Genomic DNA, 22,364 nt, shown 5'->3' on the forward strand with positions numbered 1-22,364 from the left:
ATTGTAACCCTCCAGCAGCACCGGCCAATCAGCGGCTCGCTTGCGTTTGATCCAGCCAATAGGGCGCGCCGGAGTGCGCTGTCACCGCGCAACTGCTGCACCCACCCCCCAGCGCACCAGCATTGGGCGGCGGGAACAGGCTTCTGAAGGGCGATTGGCAGAAGAGGCTGTCATTAACTAACGAATCTGCCGCGGATTGCTGGCCTTTGGAAAACGCCGATCATTAAAGGGCCAAGAGAAAGTCCACGTGGGATGAACCCTTTCGGGTTCCAGGCCTGGCTACAGGAGGCAACTCCGGGCTGCGCCCCGGTATCCCTGCTCCAAGGGGAAGGGAGGGCTCGGGTCTGATGACATCAGTACCCTTCCCTCATCCCGGAAACCCCTGCCCCTCCACTAGTTTAAATGTCCCACACATCTCCTGGGACCTGTGTCTGAAAATTCATGGGAGGGCCAAAGCACGGCACTGCTGGAAACAAACAGGCTCCTACTCGGCCTCTCCAACGGTTTGCTTTGCGACCTCAAACACGGGCGAGTAAAACGGGCGTAATAAACGCCTCTCCGCATTTTTCTTCTGGTCGGTCATCAACCCCCACAGTGCCAGCCAACACATTCTGCCACTTCCACACCTTAGAGCATGAAGAAATAAGAAACAGGGAAGGTTTGCAGGGTACACAGTGTTCCCAGCTTTGTCTCCTAAAGCAGATCTGCACCGGTCAGTGGGATCTTACTACCTGCGATGGAGGAGGGGTACCTGCTCCTTTTTTCCTACACCCACTTCTAGATTGCTTGGCATTTGTCAGCCCTACAACAGACCGCACAGCTAGCTCACTGTCTGTTTATTACAAACTGTTTAATTGCTTCTTAACCCAATAACTTTAGAAATATAGAACCATGTGCCAGTGTGGGGGTGCTCTGTAGTAAGTCACTACAGACTAGCCCAGGCACAGCTTAATGCCGCTGAGATCCATCCAGGAGCAGTCCCAGCAGTGGCCTCAGCCATTGTGTGGGTGACAGGGTCTTGGAAGAGGGCTGCCAAGAGTAGCCACGGGACCTGGCTTCGGTCAGGTCTGTGGAGGTGCTTCAGCAGCACGATGCTCGTTCTCTGTCCGTAGTGTCTCCATGTACTTCCGCATCTTCTCAACCATCCAGGAGGGTAGCACAAAGGATTTCAACTCCTCCAGCTTCAGGTCCAGGCATCCTCTGGAATAGACATTGAGGAGGAGAGTTAAAGCAAGGGAGGGTGGAGGCCCAAGCACATGCCAAGGGGCTACTGCGGGGGGTGGGGCAGGGTACCCATGACCGGTTTCACCTGTAGTCATCACTGGCCGCGAGGTCCCGGATGTCCTCCTCGATGAGGAGGTAAGCCTAGGGCAAGAGCAAAGGAGGGTGATCACTGCCTCTGATTCATTTCAACTCAATATCACTTTATTAAACATGTGATTAATGTAAGGGCTGGAAGGCAGAGGGGCCTTATTTACAGCTGAGGGGGGAGTGAGTAGGGAGAGACTGGAGAATAGCTCCCTGAGACAACCTTTCACTCCAACAGAAATCTGATGGGTAAGGGAGCTGGGATGGGCGACTTCCTTACAGCCTCCCCCACCTCTTAAAAAAAAAAAAAAAGGACTCTGAGGTGGCTTAACATGAAATGGCAAGAGCGCTAGCAAAACACACATGGAAACAGGGAATGAGGAGGAGGAAGCTGTGTGTTAAATATGGAAGTGAGATGATTTGGTTTTGAACTTCGTGGCAAAAGGGCAAAGGTGAAAAGCTGCGCAGCTGTCTCCTACCAGCGGCCGGCAGCATGGCTCTGGCACAGTGCCATGGCTGCAGGGGGAGGGAGCCCTCTCGTGTGCTTACCACACAGAGGCTGTTGTTCATCACATGGGAAAATCTCCCATGGGAGACAGTTCTAGAAAGTCTTAGGGTCAGGACTGTGTGTCCCTGGAGTCATCTGTCATCTTATGAGCACTGTGAACTCTGTAACCAGCGAGATGTCCTTGAGAAGGCCTAGAGTTAAATTTGCAAAAATGCACAGAAGTGTGCTGGTTTCCTAAGTCAGCTATTAAAAAAAACCCACCACCCGGGGTGCCTGGGTGGCTCAGTGGGTTAAGGCCTCTGCCTTCGGCTCAGGTCATGGTCCCGGGGTTCTGGGATCGAGCCCCACATCGGGCTCTCTGCTCAGCGGGGAGCCTGCTTCTCTCTCTCTCTCTGCCTACCTGTGATCTCTGTCTGTGAAATAAATAAATAAATCTTAAAAACAAAACAAAACAAAAAAAAACAAACACCCCCTTTAAAGCTACTTTTGCTCATGGCTTAACATTAGATCCTGTCTTTCCTTTTACCCATCCATTTCTTATTTACATATGTTGCATTTTATCCATCAGTGGTAAGCGCCCTAAAATCTTCTGAAATGGGGTATAGGAGTCAGCCCAGTAGTAAAACAGAAAATAGTTTCCTTGCCAGGAAGGAGATGGCACACTGTCTGCAAGGCCCCTGAATTCTAACAGGAGCAGTCCCATGGTAGGACTGAGTCCTCGGTGGGGGACACCGCGTATGCTGGACAAAGCCCTGCTAGTTTGAGAACACCTGCAGCCATGGTTTTCCCAAGAGCGTTGCTTGATGAGCTAAGAACTTTTTAAGCAGAGGTGATTCTGGAAGGGGGTGCTAGGCGTGGCAAATGGGTTTCACCACATGTGCTAACTCCTGCAGACAGGAGGTGCTCCCTGGAGCACTGTGTTGGGGGAAGAGCCTACAGCTGTGTCTAATGGCAGAGGTGGTGATCCGTGAGAAGCATCTGTCAATGGGCACAGGAGGGACAAATAGCGTTCCGTGTGTCAGGCACCTGCCACTCTTATACACAGCTAAGAGAATCTGAATATAGGGATGATGATGGAGGGAGTGAGGGAGTGGTGAGTGGGAAGGGAATCCACGGAGTAAGTCCAGTCTTCAGTGGGAAGGGCCCTCTCCACCCCGACAAGTCTCCCTTTCCACATTCATCAGGCTTGGGGAGTCTCAGACATGGAAGGAAGCTGCCAGCAACAGCGGGACCCATGGCTCCTGGGCTGGGTGGGTCTCTGACAGGGCATGCATGAACAGTGCTTACCATCTTCCCCCCTGTTGCCCTCATGTGATGCTGCTCGGCCAGCCAGTGTTTGTCCTGGGGGTCGGCTGCGTACTGGAAGGGATGAAGTCGCAGATGTTAGACTAGTGGGAGGATCCTCATTTGGTCCCAGAGCAACTCTCAGCAAGACCTTGTCCCAGCCCGGTGAATGCAGAGGGCTCGGCAAGCTCTTCCCAGCGAGCGGAGCTGAGCTGAGCCCAGGAGGCCAGGGGACAGGACTCAAATACCAGAGATTTAGCAAGTTCCCTACCCCTTCCATTCACAAAGCACAGCATTCTGTCAACTGGTCAGACCGGTGACTATTATTCCAGAATTCTATTCTTTTTCAAAAAATGACCTGAGGTAGTTTGCCACATGTGTGAAATGTTATGGTAACCATATTTTCTGAAACAAAACTCAGGACAGGTCATGCTCTGGGGGAGGCAGAACAGCACTGTGGGTAAGAAGTTCATTTTGGAATTAGGTTTATATTCTGGTCCCTGCCTCTTAGTAGATGGTGTCAACCTGGGCAGCAATTTCCTTGAGACTCAGTTTTTTCATCTGTGAAACCAACAGTATTAATACTCAGGAGCTTGTCAAGGATAAATGAGATCATGCATAAAAAGTGGTAAAGAGAGGGGCGGCTGGTTGGCTCAGTGGGTTACAGCCTCTGCCTTCGGATCGGGTCATGATCCCAGGGTCCTGGAATTGAGCCCCGCATCAGGCTCTCTGCTCAGCAAGGAGCCTGCTCCTCCCTCCCTCTCTGCCTTCTGCTCTGTCTACTTGTGATCTCTGTCAAATAAATAAATAATAACTCTTTAAAAAAATGCATTAAAAGAAAGTGGTAAAGACAGTATCTGAGAGAGAGAGAGAGAAAGAGAATGAGAGAAAGTGTGAGAGGGGAGAGGTCAGGAGGAGAAGCAGACTCCCTGCTGAGCAGGGAGCTGGATGTGGACTGGATCCTGGGACTCCAGGATCATCACTGGAGCCCAAGGCAGTTATTTAACCAACTGAACCACCCACGTGCCCCCTTCCTTCCACTTCTTAGACTGGAAAGATTACAGTGAGAGATCGTCCCCACTGGTAATGAATGCGGGTTGGCAGTTCATTACAAACAGTAGATCAAAGAATTGGGAATGTGCGCCGGTAATCAAGAACATTTACGGAGCCTTGCCAAGTGTCAGCAGTGCGCTGGGAGCTTTCCCGCACTCTCCCCTTATTCTACCAAGCCTACAAGGTTGGATTGTATCTTTCTATTTTTGTGATAACAAAACAGGCTCAGAAATGGGAAGGAAAAATAAAATAAGAACAGAACAGAGAGGAAGGCAAACCTTAAGAGGCTCTTAACTCTAGGAACCAGTGTTGCTGGAGGGGAGGGTGACGGGCATTAAGGAGGGCACTTGATGGAAAGAGAATTGGGTGTTATATGCAACTGATTAATCACTAAATTCTACCTCTGAAACTAGTAATACACCATATGGTAACTAAACTGAATTAAAAAAAAAAAAAAAGAAAAAGAAATGTGAAGTCGCTTGACCAAGGTCACACGGCTACCAAGCAGTGGAAACAGGGCTGAAGCCACACTTCTAACCATCGCGCTACTGGAGTTCCAAGGAGGTGCCAGAGCACATACACTTGGGGGATGATGCCAAGAGGGTTTTGGAAGAGGTGGATCTACAGAAGAGTCAGGCAGAGATCTAAGCCGGGAGGGGAGGAAGGTCATCAGAGGGAACAGCAGGAGTGAAGATGCTGAAAGGAAAATGAAGTAGCAGGTAGGCCACACTGTCCAGGTGCCGAGGCTCTCAGGATATAAGACTGAAAAAGCAGCAGCGGGTCCACCCTTCAAAGAACCTGAACTTGCACAGAATGTAGTAGACAGAGCCGTAATTCTGGGACCCCAAGCCTTATGTATGGGTGCAAAACACATCTTGAACACACACGCACTACTATTTTTCTAATATATTTGGATACTTTTGTGATGGAAAAAACACAAATTCACTTAGGGGGTGATTGCTATCCTGCCCCCCATTATTTTCTTAAATAGGACAGACCTAAGGACCTCTCTGAAAAGGATTAGAACTGCGTCTGCCCGTGCTCCACTCTCTTTATTTTACATACAATTGAATAAGGTGCTCCACTCTCTTTATTTTACATACAATTGAATAAGGTAATGGTTAATAGCTCAGGCTTTGGGGCAGACAGACCCAGACTGGAATCCTACTCACATTAGACTTACCCCTTACCAGCTAAGTAACTTTGGGCCAGTCACTTAGCCTTTCTTTACCTCTGTTTTTAATTTTTTATGTATTGTGAAACAATGATAACCATCTCCGTTTTAAAGAATAGCTCTCAGAGATAATGTAAGTGCAGCGCCTGAACCCTGTCTGGTCTGCAATAAGCATACAAGAAAAGTAGCTGTTATTGAGGGGCAGAATGTTCAGTAAATTCCAAAAGGTAAAGGTTAAGGGCAGAGGGGTAACTACAGCGCAGAAGCCCTGACTCCCAGATCAGTGTCTGTTCCAAGCATCTCTGTGCGGTCCAGAGCTCCCAGCATGCACTGCGGTGGCCCGCCTCACCCCCTGCACTTGCCTACCTTAAAGAGGTGTGGATGCTTGATGTAGATTCTTCCTCTCGTGCCCCCCATCCCCAGGGCCCTGAAAAGGGACAGAGGAGTGTTAAGGATTCCAGCCTCAGAAGTCCCAGGGGTAGGCCCCCAAGCTGCCCCGCCCCCTCAGCACCAAAGCTCTCAAACTTACTTGTTGGCTCGAGATCCCAACACGAAGGTGGTAGATTCATTCAGCCGGGCTGGGTCCCACTATGCAAAAGACAGAGAGGCTGGTGAGGTGAGGTTTACCTGGTGGGCAGGATGGAACTGCTCTTCTCCTATTACCATCCTCGTCCACTATTCTGAACAGCTGAATCAAGAAACCAAGCATTGACAATACACTGGGCTAGATATTGGGGATAAAGAGATGAGTAAGATAGTCTCTGCTCTCTGGGGGCCACAGACATTATGTATAGATAATTAAACCAGCATGAGACAGGCAGGGATACAGATGCTGGGTGTGAGGGATGCCACGGGGGAGGGCAACAGGAAGGCTCTCTTGCAGAGTTTAATTCCCAGGTTAATTCTGGAAGGGCCGAGGGGAGGAAGAAAGGGCGGTACAGTATGAATGGTAGGAAGTGAGAGCGGGCTTGGCAGGCTGGAGAGACCACAAGGGGTTCTGTGTAGTAAAAGGAGAGAGAGCACAGATTAGGGAGAGGCAACAAATGAGGTAGGAGGGAGAAGCAGAGAGGGGCTAGAGGCCCCAATGTGCTTCCTCCCCCCACTCCTCCGAAAGGGAAAGTCTGTTTTCGTTTTTACTAGAAGATCGGGTGGCACATGACAGTTCACTAAATGGCTTCAGAGACAGGGCCTAGAGGAGACACAAAAAATAAACTGGGGTGGGAAAGGAAAACTACCAGGAGGAGGTAAGAGCTGGCTGATTCCTTCGCAGCCTCATTTAGGGGAGGGACGTGGTGCCTCTCAGCAACAGGCTGGAAAAGGCTTCGGCCCTCCTGAGTCTGCTTGAGTTGCTGCTTTTAGGGGTTTGCACTTTATTCATTCTGTAGGCCACGGGGAGTCACTGAGGCTTCTAAATAGGGAGAGCCAGATTTGATTTAAAGACCGCTCACTCGCCCACACACGGCTGATGGATTCGAAGTGGCAAGACTACAGGCAGGGAGCGGTTTAGGGGTTGCTGGACTAAAGCATTTCTGAAACAAGAGAAAGGTCTGAGCTCAGGCGGCAGGAAGGATGACAAGGAGGGATGAGGAACTGGGATCTCTGTGGGGAGTGGGATCAGCCAGGCCACGAGGGGACACAGATGGAAAGGAGGGAAAGATAACTGAAGTGGAGAATGTCAAAGAAGGTCTATGAGGAAAGATTCTGCCTGCAATTTTAGATAGGCTGAGTCTGAAATGCTGAAGAAGCTCCAGGCAGGGAGGTCCAGCAGACAGCAGGAGACGTAAATTCTAAACCAGAAAGAGACATGTGGGACAAAGAGGTATGGTGACCTCGGCACACACTGGTCCCTGAGATCCTGACTCACGGAACTTGACGTGCAGGAGTGGGCCAGGGAGACGACTCTGAGGGATACCCACGTACAAGGCTCACGGCTGAGGAAGAAGGACTCATGAGAGGGAGAAGGGATGTCCGGAGAGGAACACAAAAATCAGGGAAATGCAGGATTATTAGCTCGAGGGGAGCGGAGTTGAAGACGAAAGGCACGGTCAATGGTGTGAGAGCAGAGAGGGCCAGTAACACAGGAGGTGGAACATTTCTACCAGACAGAGCCTCCGCCAGGCCAGTGGAGCTTTTGCCTACCTTACTGGGCTTCCATTCGTGGCTTTATTTGAAGAAAGGATTCTACTAAAAGAGCTTGCAAACAACTGTTCTGGAGCCAAGAGAGGCTAATGGTTAAGACCATAGGCTCTGGTGGCAATGGACCTTGGCTTTGACACTTGACTTGACCATCTAGCAGCTGTGTGACTCTGAGCAGGTCTCTGAGCCTTCATTAAGTTCAAGGGTATTAAGTGTATATGATAACTACACTTAATACACTATACCACAGAAGGTCAACAGAATCTTTCTCAGAAGATTGTTATAAAGATTAAATGAGATGACATACAGAAGATTTAGTGCAGGGCCTGTCTTATATTAAGCACCCCTAGTTCCAATCCCTGTTTAAGATTCTTCTGGGAGGCCAGAGGGGGGTGTGGGTACAGGGTGGAGGTTGGGGAATAGATGGGATGGCTCTGCAATGGTGTGTGCGCCTCCCTCACACTCTAGCCCCTTCCCTCATGGTGGGTCCAGAACCTTGACTGGGTCTCTCTGGGGCAGTGGTCACTGCCACGCTCACATAATCGTACCTTGGGGCCTTCTCGGCGAATAGGTTCACAGGATTTTGGTTTCCATCTGCTTGGAAGGAAAGAAGAAGGTAAATTCTCCGAGGTAAGGCCTAGACTGAACAAAGCCTGCTGGTGGTGGTAGGAGTTCCTCACACACTCTCACTTTGGCCCTGGTGGTCTCTCCTCCCGGTTACCCACCGAGGAGGTACAAAGGCAAAAAGGCATTCTAGGACTGGCTCTGAGACTACCTAGCCAGAGGGCAGGTCCAGGAAGCTCTCTGAGCCTTCCTTTCCTTCTCTGTGAAAAGGAGGGAAAAACAGCAACTGCCCCTCCCCCATGTTTGGGAGCCAGGGGGCTGCCTGGGGGTGGGGTGGGAAGACCAAGCCACAGTGTGGCGGCCTCACTGCTCTACTGCTCTGTCTCCCTAAGCCAGTGGTTCCAGACAGTCTCCGCTGCTCCCAACTAGACTGATGTGCTTTCTCGATCAGACTTCCACTTCAAGTGGATCAGACTTCCACGTAAAGTCTTATTTGAAAAAAAAGATTCTGATGCTTCAAAACCTTTGTAGTACAATGTTGCTCATTATTAATTGGCTGACCTTGGACAAAAATTCTGAGTCTGTTTCCTGATTTACAAAATTAACTAAACCTTCACTAGTGGGTGGCTGTAAGGGTTAGAAGGTAAAGTATGTAAGATATTTAGAGAAGTTACAACACGTTATGAGCCTTCAGTATGTACTCACAATAAAAACAGCCCTGATCTTTAATCAAGCTGGGCAGAACGGTTCTGGGGCAAAAGCAGGATAAAACAATGTCCTCCCTGCTGCCTTCTTTCCCCAGCCCTCAAACCAGACTAACCCTTCCCCACGGTGACTCAAACAGTGGGATCTGATTTTGGCAGGCCAGGAGCTCTGGCCTCTCTCCCTCCAGGCCCACCCCCTCCCTGCTCTCCCGGCACTGCCGGCCCCTACTCACACCAGGCCAGCGGCTGCCCGGTCGTTTGACAGCATGTGTCCAGGAGGCCGTCCCTTCCTCTGCCAGAAAGAACAGCTGTCAGAGGCCTGACCCCGTGGGAAGCCCCACCCCACGCCCCTGACACGCCGAGGGTCACTTGGTGGAGATGCTTTTCCAAAGAGACCAAATGATGCTTGAGAGCGAACAGGGAGAGTTAACAGTCTCCAGGGGTCCTGCTTCTCATGCTAGAAAGCCCCCCATGATGCATGGAGGAAGCCCTCTATTTTCTGGAGTCGTAGGGTCTTTTCCTAGCCAGAAGGCATGGAGATGAGTTACCTTTTTGGGAACAGGGCTTCCTCGATGGGCACATTCCTCTTCTGTCTGTCGGCCGCGCTGGAGGAAAATGGAAAGGAGGGGTCAGTGGCGAGCCAGTGCCTGGGATGGGCAGGTTCAGGGGCTGCTGAAAGCAAAGCCCTGGACTACCTCATCGGGCCCTTCCCTGGGCTGGGCCTCCTGAGCTCTCCCAGCATGACGCCGTTTGGAGCTCTTTCTACAAGTGCGTTGTATGTGGAAGCTCCTTGGGCCCAGAGAGTTCACCTGCCTCCCAGCCTCATCGGTCTCCCCCTGCAACATCCCAGATCCAGCGATTCTGACCTTTATCCCTGGAAGCTCATGGGTCAATCTGGGTATTACTTTTTCTCCATCGGAAAACAGTAGTTTAGCCTGAAAAGAAAAGACCAAGTGTTAACAGTCACTATTGTGGTGGGTAACAGCTGGGTTAAAAGTTCAGATTGGGTTGAAATGTTTTCATAACATCGTGAGAGATGCATATACATAGATATCTACCTTCTTTCTAAAAAATTCAGTTGACCCTTGACCCTGCATAGGCTGACTTACACAGTTTTTTTTCCATAAAAACAGTCCGGTACTGCAAATGTATTTTCTCTTTCTTACAGTTTTCTTAGTAACATTTTCTTTTCTCTAGCTTATTTTATTGCAAGTATACAATCTATAAATCAAAATACGTGTTAATCAGCTGTTGATGTTATGGGTAAGGTAGTTCTGGTCAACATAAGCTGTTAGTTTTTGGAATCGAAAGTTTATATGTGGGGGCGCCTGGCTGGCTCAGTGGTAGAGCATGAAACTCTTGATCTTGGGGTCATGAGTTTGAGCCCCACGTTGGGTGCAGGGATTACTTAAAAAAAAAAAAAAAAAAAAGGGAAGGATGTATGTGTATTTGTGTATTTTACACTGCAGGAAGTTGGTGCCCATCATCCCTGCCTAATTCTCTTCAAGGGTCAACTATAATTAATGATCATTGCTGAAAAATTAAAGATGAAACTATACAAAAAATCCTCACGCCAAACCTGAAATCTCTGTATCTACCGACTACTGTTAATACTTCTTTTCCTTTTTTCTTTTTATTTATTTTTTTTTAAAAGATTTTATTTATTTATTTGACAGACAGAGATCACAAGTAGGCAGAGAGGTAGGAAGAGAGAGAGTTGGAAGCAGGCTCCCTATGGAGCAGAGAGCCCGATGTGGGGCTCAATCCCAGGACCCCGAGATCATGACCTGAGCTGAAGGCAGAGGCTTTAACCCACTGAACCACCCAGGTGCCCCACCTTTTTCTTTTTAAAGATTTTATTTATTTATTTGACAGAGAGAAAGAGACAGTGAGAGAGGGAACACAAGCAGGGGGAGTGTGAGAGGGAGAAGCAGAATGCAAAAAAGTCAGCAGGAAAAAAAAAAAAAAAAAGTCAGCAGGAAGCTGACTTGAGCCAAAGGTAGATGCTCAACGAACAGACACACCCAGGCACCCCTACTGTTAATATTTCAGTGTAAAATATTCATTACTTTTTCCTATGTAAATATATACTATATATTATTTTTCCTAACTAAATGTATTAACATAATACATATTCCTCAACAAGCTGCTGCTTTTCTTTTCTTTTCTTTTTTTTTTTTTAAAGATTTTATTTATTTATTTGAGAGAGAGACAGTGAGAGAGAGCATGAGCGAGGAGAAGATCAGAGAGCGAAGCAGACTCCCCATGGAGCTGGGAGCCTGATGCGGGACTCGATCCCGGGACTCCGGGATCATGACCTGAGCCGAAGGCAGTCGTCCAACCAACTGAGCCACCCAGGCGTCCCAGCTGCTGCTTTTCATTTAATAAATACTGAGCTCCCAGTGCAGACGTGCTGGGGACACAGCAGTAAGCAGCACATGCAAAGGAGCTTCTACTCTGTGGGAGATCTGGATAATAAGCAAATAAACAAACATATATACAAGGTAATTTCAGATTGTGATAAACAGTGTAGAGAAAAAACCCCAGGCAGATGTGACAGAACTAGCGAGGGGAGGGCTGTTTAAGTAGGTGGTCAGGGGAGGCTGTGCTGAGCAGGCAGCCTTCTGGGCTGGGCAGGAGAAGGAGAAGAACTGAGAAGTGTGTCAGCAGCAGGGAGGAGGGCAAAAGCCCCAAAGTGGGAACAGACTCGGCTTGTTTGAAGAAAAAGATGGCCTGGCAAGTAGTGGGTAGAGAGAGGCGTGAACGAGGAGCGTGAATGAGGCAGGCAGGGCCCTGCAGGTTACGGGAAGAGTTGTGTTCTTTCACAAGAGAAAGTGCGTGGCATTCGGTGAGCCTGAGCACTCCCCTCTTCTGGAAACTCTCTCTTACTGGCTCCTGTGGCCACACTTCCCTGGTTTTCCTCCTACTTGTCTGGCCACTCTCTCTCAGCCTTCTTTGCTGGCTCATCTTCCTCAGTGTGGTTCATTCTGTCTTCTTCCATTTGGTATTCTATCTGCTCTCATCACGCTCACAGCTTCAGTTAACATCTATGCATGGACGATACCGTAATTCTAAAAAAATCTGAGTTCAGGGGCACCTGGGTAGCTCAGAGGGTTAAGCCTCTGCCTTCAGCTCAGGTCATGGTAACAGGGTCCTGGGATCGAGCCCTGCATCGGGCTCTCTGCTCAGCGGGGAGCCTCCTTCCCCCTCTCTGCCTGCTTGTGATATCTCTCTCTATGTCAAATAAATAAATAAAATCTTAAAAAAAAAATCCGAGTATGGTTGACACACCATGTTGACCCTATGATTTTTTTTCTCTTCAGCTGTGGCCTCTCCGTTGAGCTCCAGATTTATACAACGGTCTGCCTGGTGTCTATGCATGGAGGTCCCAAGTTTGCTAAGTCCAATACTAGACTCATAAACCTCCTCCAAACGTTGCAGTGAAGAGTGCACAAGTCTCCATGTGAAATTATGTGCACATTTTGCGGTAACGGAATTCATACCTCTCTGCCTAACCAAGCTGTAGGTTTTAGGAGAGCAGAAGCCCTGCGTGTTCATTTGCCATTTGTTCCTTCGCTTCCTCCTTCACTAATGCACGCAATCATTCGGCACACACTCAGCGTCCCCCATGTTAAGAGTCCTATTCTAGGGCGGGGCAAACTGTAGTGAACAAGGTTAGACCTCAGCTCTTATAAAGCTCAAGCTTTTAGCAGAGGTGGGGGTATAAAGGAGACAGAAATTCATGAACTATTAATAATTTCTGACTGAAGTCAGGGATAGAAATCAACAAGATGATAGAGATTAACTGGAGGTGGGGAAAAAGTGAGAATGAGGAGCTACTTTATTTTTTAAAAAATATTGTATTTATTTCTCTGTTAGAGCGAGTGAGCACAAGCAGGGGAGCAGCAGGCAAGGGGAGAAGCAGGCTCCCTGCGGAGTAAGGAGTCCAAGGAGGGGCTCCATCCCAGGATCCAGGACCCTGGGGTCATGACCTGAGCTAAAGGCAGGCACTTAACCAACTGAGCATCCCGGGATCCTTACTTTATTTTTATTTATTTATTTTTAATTAAAAAAATTTTTTTATAAACATATAATGTCCTTACTTTATTTTAAAAAAGATTTTATTTATTTGAGAGAGAGAGAGTGAGAGAGAGGAAGCGTGGAGTGGGGGATTGGGTGGGTGGGAGTGGGGCCGGAGGCAGAAAAGGTGCAGAGGGAGGCAAAGAACCAGATTCGCCGCTGAGCACACTTAATCCCAGGACCGGATCAGGACCGAGCTGAAGGCAGATGCTTAACTGATGAGCCACCCAGGCCGGGGGTGGGGCAGGGATGGGGGGGTGTTACTTTAGATAAGTGGCCAGGGAAGGCCTCTCAGAGAGGCAATATTTGAGCTAATTCTGAAGAAAAGGAGGCAGCTATATGAAGAGTTAAGGACAGGGCATGCGGGGAAGTGAGAACAGCAAGTGCAAAGACCCTGAGTTCAGTGTACTGGAGAACCAGAAAGGATTCCAGCGCAGCTAGAAGGTAGTCAACGAGGGGGTGGTGGGGGGAGTTGCAGCAGCAGGTAACATTTACTGAGCCCTTGCTATTGACCTAAAATCTTTAAAGATCTTACAACAACTAATCCTCCCAACAATCCTATGGTGCAGCACCTCGACACCTATTTTGCAGATGAGAAAACCGAGATTTAGTAAGGTGAAGTAACTCGCCTCAAGTTACACAGCTAGTCTGGTAAAGTTGGTTAAGCGACTGCCTTCAGCTCAGGTCACCATCCTGGAGTTTTGGGATCGAATCCTGCATCCGGCTCCCTGCTCAGCGGGGAGGCCGTTTCTCCCTCTGACCCTTCTCCCTCTCATGCTCTCTCTCAAATAAATAAAATCTTAAAAAACCAACAACAAGAACAAAAAAACCCCAGGACTCCTATCTGGACAGTGCAAATAAAAAGAAAGCCTGCATTCTTAACTACCATGCCAAATTTTTCTTAAAGGATGTGTAGCAAATAAATAATTAAATAAGTAAATAAAATGAACAAACAAAAACCAATTACCATGCAAACAAAATCCAGCAAACAAAAAAATGCAAGGTAACAGGATATAGATAAGATCAGACTTTTCTCCCTGAGAAACAGCCAGAAAGGTGTAGCCCAGGAGATTAGGGAGCATGATGTGGGGTCGGAAGTGCAAACATCAAGTCAACACCAACAAACTAAAAACCCTTCTCTAATTGTCTCACGTCTGATGGGAACAATCTTTTCAAGCAACAAGAAGTTCAGTGTGCAGTTCAGACGAGGGGACGCCAAAGAACTTCCAAGTTTTCTGGGCTACCTGAAAACCAGGCTCTGTCAGGAGGCCGCTGTGTATTATAACCATGAACAGAACTGCCATGTATTTAACGTGTAGTATGTTCTTTGTTGTAATGTACCCACATGGTGCTGGTCGTGTATGAATATTTTCTCATTTAATCCTCACAGCAAACCACTGGTGCTGGGATTCTTACTCCCAATTTTAGGGATAAGAAAACTGAAGAAAAGAAGGGTCAAAAGACTTGTTTGAAGTTTCTTGATTCATTGGTTTCCTGCTGAACTTTGGGCTTTCTACCTTCCCGATCTCCAATTCCTGTGCCCTGATCACACACTGTGTTTTCCACACTCCAGCTTCCCGGTCATATCGATACCGGCCAAGGGACTCCAGGAGGTGGACGTGGGGACTCAGGAGACAGGAAAGGTGTACCCATCCACGGAGTACAGATCATGCCCCCCATTCACTTTCATCTCATCCTTCCGGGGACTCCTGAACAGTTGCATACATTTCCCTTCCATTCTCTAGGGCAGATTTCCAAACCAGTCTCCTTATGGCAGCCAGAGTGATCTCTCAAAATGCCAGTCTCAGTAGGTAGCTCTTCTGCTTAGAACTCCATACCTATAATTTGGCCTCTGCTACTTTTTCCACTTCAACAAGTATCATTCTCTCCACCCTCTGAAAACCAGCAGCCCTGGCTTCTTTCTGTGCCTTGGATGTACTCCGCTTCCTTTTACCTCCAGGTTCCACACCTTCTAGTGTACTCTCTTCATTGCCTCCTGTGCTCACAGCACTCAGAACAGTTTGTAATTCCAAATCTACTGAATGATAACTGGAGTAACATCAGGGAGCTGCGGTAAGGCCTGTGTCCATTTTGTATGGCGCAGCTGGGGCCTGGCACAGAAAAGGCGCACGATATATATGAGCTGGAGAGGTAAAGAAACTCGAGAAAGCATTCTGGGATGCAACCGAGACTGAAGGTTTATCAGTTTAAACTTGATTCAGTTCAAACTTAGAAGAATATTCAAACTTCCATGTTTGATTATGAGCAGATGTTACAACTGATCGTAACATACTCCAGTCCTAGACTGAACTGGCCTCCTAGGAGTCTGGCAGACTTAAGTATAAAACCATGGGAAGCAGATCAGCTTTCTCTGCACTAATGGCTAGAGTTCTGCCCTCTCAAAAGCACTAATGGATAGAGTTCTGCTCTCTCAAAAGCTGAGGCTCAGGCCTTGGTCTTGCTCTTTTCTGAGGCTGTGCTTGAGCAGCTGGCCAGCCCACCTCCTGGGAGACATGACTCTCTCATCTCCGGAGAATCACTCTCCTAGGACTAAGTTCAAACCCGTCTCTGTGGCTCTGAGTGTGTAGAAATTTCCATCTCTGACAGCCAGTGGTTTCACAGTTAAGCACAGAAGCGGGTGATGTTGACAATTCCTATTAATAAGAACAGCTGATACATGCAAACAGGTTCACTCCTATTTTGGGAACACAGGCATTTTTAGACTTGATGTCATGCCTCCCGAGCACCCCCCGAGAGGCAGGAAAGCAGAAAGGGTGACAGGCCCCACGGTAATAAAAGGGGCTGTGATGTCACCACTCGCAGAGGTGAGAAAGTGCTCAGCTATCCTAACTCTTGCTTGTTCAGAGCCCCAATTTCTTCATCTGGAAACTAGGGATTACAATTTGTCTTCTGGGGCGTCAAACTAGTACACGTGAAAGCACTGGTCCCGTACTGGGTACAGAGGAGCCACTTCTCTTCTCTCCAGGCCCTCTCTGGAGGCTCGTGGCTTATCAGGTATCCCCCCCAAGTACCATGAATGAAGCGATCACACTTCTTAGTAGAGCCCTGAGGACGAAGCCTGGGCCTCCGTCTCTGCATCTCTTGTCCCCTTGGGTCTCACCTGCTCCAGGCAGCTCCGACAGGCCTCCTGGATCAGCTGCTCTGCGTCCACCTCTTCCCCGACGTTGTCTCTGACATTCAGTGCTGCCTTCTGGAAGAACTAGGGAGAAGTACAGCAGAGGACAAGGTCAGAAGACCTGTTAATCTGCAATAACTTAAAGGAAACAGAATATAAGAGAGAAGCTTTTATCTTCCTCTCATAGAGAAGGAAACAGTGATTACGAACGTGGCTTTCAGATCAGACAGATAGAGAGTCGGTCACTTCCCACTCTATCCTGTCTTAAGGAGGATCACAATCATGGAGGTCCTCTGCTCTTTGTCAAATAAATAAATAAAATCTTATTAAAAAAAAAAAGCAAAAAGCAAATACAGAAAGACAAAAAAACTTCAAGGATATATATTAAAGTAACAGTGACATTATGGATGATTTCTTTCTTTTTTTTGCTTATCTATAGTATCTCAATTTTTTTTTTTAAGATTTTATTTATTTGACAAAGAGAGATCACAGTAGGAGAGAGGAAGGGAAGAGATCACAGAGAGAGAGGAAGGGAAGCAGGCCCCCCGCTGAGCAGAGAGCCCGATGCGTGACTCGATCCCAGAACCCTGAGATCATGACCCGAGCCGAAGGCAGTGGCTCAACTTATAACATACCTGCATTGTTTCTGTAGAAGGAAAAAAGAATGCCAGTGCCCACAGTCATCAACCCAGGGCAGACCAGAAAAGATCCTGAGAGTAGAAGGTCCTCACTGAATTCTGACCTTGCCCAAGCCAAAAAAGAAAGGTGTGGAATGGGTGGCATAAGACCTGACCAGGGCCCCAGGACACCCGCTGTCCCAATCAGCTAGGGAAGGGGAAGGCAGAAGTTTCTTTCATTGTGGAAGAGGGAGAGTCAGAGCCTGAAAACACTGAGGGACAGGTGATGGGAGGTCTCCAAATGGAGGCACTAGGAACACATTCATTAAGAATCTAAGTTGTGGGGACGCCTGGGTGGCTCAGTTGGTTAAGCGGCTGCCTTCGGCTCAGGTCATGATCCCAGCGTCCTGGGATCGAGTCCCGCATCGGGCTCCTTGCTTGGCAGGGAGCCTGCTTCTCCCTCTGCCTCTGCCTGCCACTCTGTCTGCCTATGCTTGCTCTCGCTTCTCTCTCTATGACAAATAAATAAAATCTTTAAAAAAAAAAAAAAAGAATCTAAGTTGTGTCTCCAGAAGACAATGTCATACAGAAAAATTCTGGTACCTATATACTGTAGGAGACAACTATGGGGATGTACTTTCTTTTCTTATCTCCTCTCCTCCTTCCTTCTTTCCTTCCTCTCTCTCTCTCTTCCTTTCTTTCTTTTCTTTAAATTTTGAGTAGGCTCCATGGCGCCCCCTCCCGCCCAACCTGGGGCTTAAACTCAGGACACAGATAAGCGTTGCACGCTTGGGGTAGCTTAGCCGGTTAAGTGCCTGACACTTGATTTCAGCTCAGGTCATGATCTCAGGTTGTGAGATCGAGTCCCACATCGGGTTCCCCCTCAGCGAGGAGTCTACTTCTCTCTTTCCCTCTACCCCTCTCCCACTTGCATTTTCTCTCTCTCAAATAAATAAATGAATCTAAAAAACAAAAACAAGAAAACCCCCAAAACCAAAGGAAAGAAAAGAAAAAAGAGTTGCATGCTGTACTGAGTAAGCCGGCCAGGCACTCCCCAAGGGAATGTTCTTTCATTTTATATTTGACAAGGCCGAATGCCTGATATTGTTAATGTTCAGCTAAGGAGAAGTACGAGAAAGTGGATCAGAAGTCTGATGAGGGGAAGAGGAAAATTCTTCAGGCAAAGTTAAATGAATAGTCAGATGAGTTTCACTTTAAAACAAAACCTTAGGGTGCCTGAGTGGCTCAGTTGGTTAAGCGTCTGCCTTCAGCTCAGGTCATGATCTCAGGTTCCTGGGATCGAGTCCTTTGTGGGGCTCCCTGCTCAGTGGGGAGTCTGCTTCTCCTTCTCCCTCCGCCCCTCCTCCCTCTCATGATCTCTCTCTCAAATAAATCAATAAAATCTTAAAAAAAAAAAAATCCCTAAGAACTGGAGATGAATACTGGTATTCAGTGTTGATTACTGGCTAAGTGAAAGCTAGCCAAAACAATCTGGATTCTTTACAACCAGCCTGAGAAGTGGGCAGCGTGATGAATATACAGGGGTGACCGTAAGTGGACTCTCGACCTAAGAATGAAATCTGGTCCTGCATAAGGCATTCAAAAACGCTGCTGGGATAAATACAAAATTGTATTTCTTTCTTTCTTTCCTTCTTTTTTTTTTTTTTAAAGATTTTATTTATTTATTTGACAGACAGAGATCACAAATACACAAAGAGGCAGGCAGAGAGAGACAGAGGGGGAAGAAGACTCCCTGCTGAGCAGAGAGCCCGATGTGGGACTCGATTCCAGGACCCTGGGACCATGACCCGAGCTGAAGGCAGAGGCTTAACCCACTGAGCCACCCAGGTGCCCCTAGAGAGAAATTTTCTTGAGGAAAGAATATGTTTTCCTTTCTTTCTTTCTTTCTTTTTTTTTTTTTTAAAAAGACTTTATTCACTTATTTGAGTGAGAGAGGGAGTGCTGCATGCAGGAGTGTGGGAAGGGCAGAGGGAAGAGCACACTCCCCACTGAGAGCCCAACACAGGGCTTGATCCCTGGACCCTGAGATCATGATCTGAGCTGAAGTCAGACACCTAACTGAATGGAGCCACCCAGGAGACCGCTGTGGGATTTTATTTTATTTTATTTTTAAAGGTTTTATTTATTTATTTGACAGAGAGAGAGAGATCACAAGTAGGCAGAGAGGCAGGCAGAGAGGGGAGAGGGAGCAGGCTCCCCACTGAGCAGAGAGTCCAATGTGCGGCTTGATCCCAGGGCCCTGGGATCATGACCTGAGCGGAAGGCTGAGGCTTTAACCCACTAAGCCACCCAGGCGCCCCTGCTGTGGGATTTTAAATAGGGTAGTGACAGCCTTAGATTTACACCTTTGAAGTCACTGGCATCTTCGGGGAGGGTGGGATGAAAGTGGGGAAGAAGAGCAGCAGTAGGGGTCACAGGAGGGGCCTGGGTAAGAGAAAATGAAGGCCTGAACCAAGGCGGAGGTGAGGAAGAAGAAGGGCACGAAGATTGTGAAGTGGAATGTACAGGACTGTGGCTGGACAGGGGAGATGAAGGCAAGGCAGAGTCCTTGGTTCCCGGTTTCTAAATGAATGGTAGTCCCATTCAAACATCACATGTCCCAGAATGAGCTCCTGATTCCCCCTGCTCGTTCCTGTCTTCCTCATATCAAGCCAGTGGCAATGCTGTGTTTATAGTTGCCCAGGGCAGATAAATGATGCGTTCAGTTCTCTTGTTCTTTTACCCGCACATCTGAATCATCAGCAAAGCTTGTTGTTACCTCTAAAACACACGTGGAATCTCCCCTTCCCAACACCTTTACTGCTAACACTCAAGCCACCATCATCTCAAGCCTCCTCCGTAGGTGATTCTTTGCACACCAGTCAGGGTGACCCTTTAAAAATGTTCACATCAAATACTCTGTGAAAAACTCTCCAAGAGCCTCTATTTTACTCAGAGTAAACCCCAACATCCTTACCATGGCCTCAAAGGTTCTCCATGAACTGGGCCCCTCTTTCCCCTCTGATTACCTCTCCTATTACCCTCCTCCTGGCTCAGCTGGCTCTAGCCACATTGGAGACTTTGTTGCTTTGAATGTACCAAGCATACTGCTGCCTTAGGGCATTTTCCCTTGTTCCCTCTGCCTGGACTGCTTTTCCCTGGTGTGTCTTGTTTTTCCCTTCCTTTATTCAGGTCTCTGCTCACATGTGGCCTTCCTGGGCACAGTCTATGAAACAGCCTTACTGTTTCCCACTGGTCTCTCTCTCCCCCTTCTCTCTGGCGTTCCCTAATATAGTACATATCTGTTTAAAGAGGGCAGGGACACTGTTCATTTTGTTCTCTGCTACATCATCAGTGCCTTGAAATGTGCCTGCTATTACGGTGGAAGCTCAGTGAATACTTCTTGAATGAATAAACACAAGAAGAAGAGGTTTACGAAGAAAAAAGGTCAGTTCTGAATAAGCCGCTTGAAGCATCTATGGGACCATCAGAGTCATGCAGAAGTTTACTTAGAGATTTAGAAAGCAATTTTATTTTATTTTATTTTATTTTCTAAGATTTCATTTATTTATTTGACAGGCAGAGATCACAAGCAGGCGGAGAGGCAGGCAGAGAGAGAGGAGGAAGCAGGTTCCCCGCTGAGCAGAGAGCCCGATGCGGGGCTCGATCCCAGGACCCTGGGATCACGACCTGAGCCGAAGGCAGAGGATTTAACCACTGAGCAACCCAGGTGCCCCAGAAAGCAATTTTAAATAATAATAATATTGATACTGTTACACAAATAATAAAAACACTTGTTTGGGGGCGCCTGGGTGGCTCAGTGGGTTAAGCCTCTGCTTTCGGCTCAGGTCACGATCCCAGGGTCCTGTGACTGAGTCCCGCGTGGGGCTCTCTGTTCTGCAGGGAGCCTGCTTGCCCCTCTCTCTGCCTGCTTCTCTGCCTACTTGTGATCTCTCTGTCAAATAAATGAATACAATCTTTAAAAAACAAACAAACAAAAACACTTGTTTGAAGCCTGGTGCTGAGTAGATTACACTTAAATTATTTTATCCTCAAAACAGCTTGGCAGAAGAGGTATTCAAGTTACCCCTAAAGAAAGGGGTAAAAGTTCTCAGGGGTTCAGAACTGGAAGACTTTGCACATCTGTGTGTAGCAGAGAGATCCAGGGGAATGTGATGCAGGAAAGGCTTGCCCATGCCTCTTTGTCCCTCTCACCTTCATGTACTTGTTGAAGACAGTCTGGATCTCCTCATTGATGCTAGGCTGCAGGACAGCGCGGAGGAGGTCCATGGAGATGGCAGGATCTGTGAAACTGCATTCAGGAGGGAGACACAGTCAGGGGTTATGTCCCAGACATATCTTTCTTAGTCTGCCCAGCCAATTACTGACACAGGCTCCTTTAACAGCAATAATAGATAGCTTCACCTGAAAACAAGCTACATGCCCAGGTTCTGTGCAAACTACATGGGACATGGTTTTTTATTCCATTTCCATAATAACCCTATGAAAGGAGTTTTATTTTTTAAAGTGTTTTATGAGATACAAAGTCTATACACTTCAACGAGTAGTTGTAGAGAACATCCACTTAATCACGACCTGTCAAGAATATAATCAGCATCCCAAGCTCCATCTTGTGCTCTCTCCCTTCCCTGACATAAATATTACTGTTTGCATAACAACAAAACAAAAAAACCCCAAATCCTAATGTTTGCTATTCTGCCTTTTTACAGTCTTTGACCACAAAGCCGACTGAATGTTAGGGATTTCAGGCACTGCTGAATCCATGATTCCCCATTTTGTACCTAAATTCAGAGGGGGCAATGATTCAACCAAGGTCAACACAGAGTTACAGAAGCTGAGTTTCCACTTTCCTAGTCCAGTGTTCTTTCTAATGGCTGATGAGCTCTTTCCAGCTCTGTGCAGTGGGGACCCCAAGGGTGCTGGGAGGTGAATACCCAGGACTAGCCTTACCTTGTTGTCATCTGTGAGCGGCGGCCCCTTCGCTGCACCTGCCGGTGCTTTATCATTATGTTCCAAGGATTCTGCGGGGACCAAGGGAACAGATGTCACTAAGGCCCGTGACACTGGAGTAGAGGTGGAAGGTGAGTATGAAGTTAAACTTAGACAGCCCTGTTTCTCAGGGAATTTCAGCGCTTCTTCCACCCTGGGATAGGAGGGAGGGCGGCAGCAGAAAGGCCCTGCGAGGTGGAGGAACTCAGGAAAAGTTTCCTGCCTCCAAAGTCCCAAACCCACCTTTTCTGGGACGGCAGGAGGAAGGGAATCAGTGTTTACCGAGGGACTACTCTGGGGCAGCCGGTGTGCTGGGCGCTTTCTTCGCATTTACACCCCAACCCCGTAACAACTTTATGAAGCGGCACTAATCATCTCCATTTTACAGAAGAGGAAACTGGAGCTCAGAGGTTGACAGGACTGGCTCACGTCACCTAGCTAGGAGGGCGGCACCAAAATTTGAATCCAGGTCGTCGGACTGCGAAAACGCCAACCCCCTGGGCAGCACCAGCCGCCGCGTTCTCTCGCCCGCGGGCTAGGGTCCCGGGAGCCCGAGGCCCAGCCGCCCCGAGCCCAGGCCCAGCCCCGGCCTCCCCGGGGGCGTCCTCACCGTGAGAACCAGCTGCCCCGCTGCGCCCGCGTCGCCTAGCTCGGGGCCGCCCCGCTCTGCCCCGCCGGGTCCCCGCGGCTGCTCGGCGTCGCCAGTGGCCCCCATGGCTCCCGCAGCCCCCACAACTTCAGTCCGACTCTGCCACCGGCCGGAAAGTGGCCCCGTGACGTCATTGGAACG

General features: G+C 48.3%; 1 protein-coding gene across 1 annotated transcript; it reads right to left on the minus strand.

Annotated features, from left to right (window-relative positions):
- Positions 1 to 829: 829 nt before the first annotated feature.
- DNTTIP1 (deoxynucleotidyltransferase terminal interacting protein 1) lies at positions 830 to 22,337 on the minus strand. Its single transcript, XM_044262950.1, has 13 exons — positions 22,185 to 22,337; positions 21,536 to 21,606; positions 20,780 to 20,876; positions 15,933 to 16,031; positions 9,598 to 9,666; positions 9,280 to 9,336; positions 8,965 to 9,023; positions 8,012 to 8,057; positions 5,857 to 5,915; positions 5,694 to 5,754; positions 3,104 to 3,175; positions 1,310 to 1,365; positions 830 to 1,200 (listed from the first exon to the last, which is right to left on the minus strand). The coding sequence occupies exons 1-13, from the start codon at positions 22,287 to 22,289 to the stop codon at positions 1,062 to 1,064; spliced, it is 990 nt and encodes a 329-aa protein (XP_044118885.1). The 5' UTR covers positions 22,290 to 22,337; the 3' UTR covers positions 830 to 1,061.
- Between the last annotated feature and the right edge of the window lie 27 nt (positions 22,338 to 22,364).

The sequence above is a fragment of the Neovison vison genome, chromosome 8 (assembly GCF_020171115.1).
Source record: "Neovison vison isolate M4711 chromosome 8, ASM_NN_V1, whole genome shotgun sequence".
Taxonomy (NCBI): Eukaryota; Metazoa; Chordata; class Mammalia; order Carnivora; family Mustelidae; genus Neogale; species Neogale vison.

Coding starts and splice junctions, on each gene's coding strand:
- DNTTIP1 (XM_044262950.1), bottom strand. CDS start 22,289: ATGGGGGCCACTGGCGACGCCGAGCAGCCGCGGGGACCCGGCGGGGCA. Junction 20,877..21,535: donor CGCTCACAGATGACAACAAG/GTAAGGCTAGTC, acceptor TCCTGAATGCAG/TTTCACAGATCCTGCCATCT. Junction 8,058..8,964: donor CGGGCAGCCGCTGGCCTGGT/GTGAGTAGGGGC, acceptor CCTTCCAAGCAG/ATGGAAACCAAAATCCTGTG.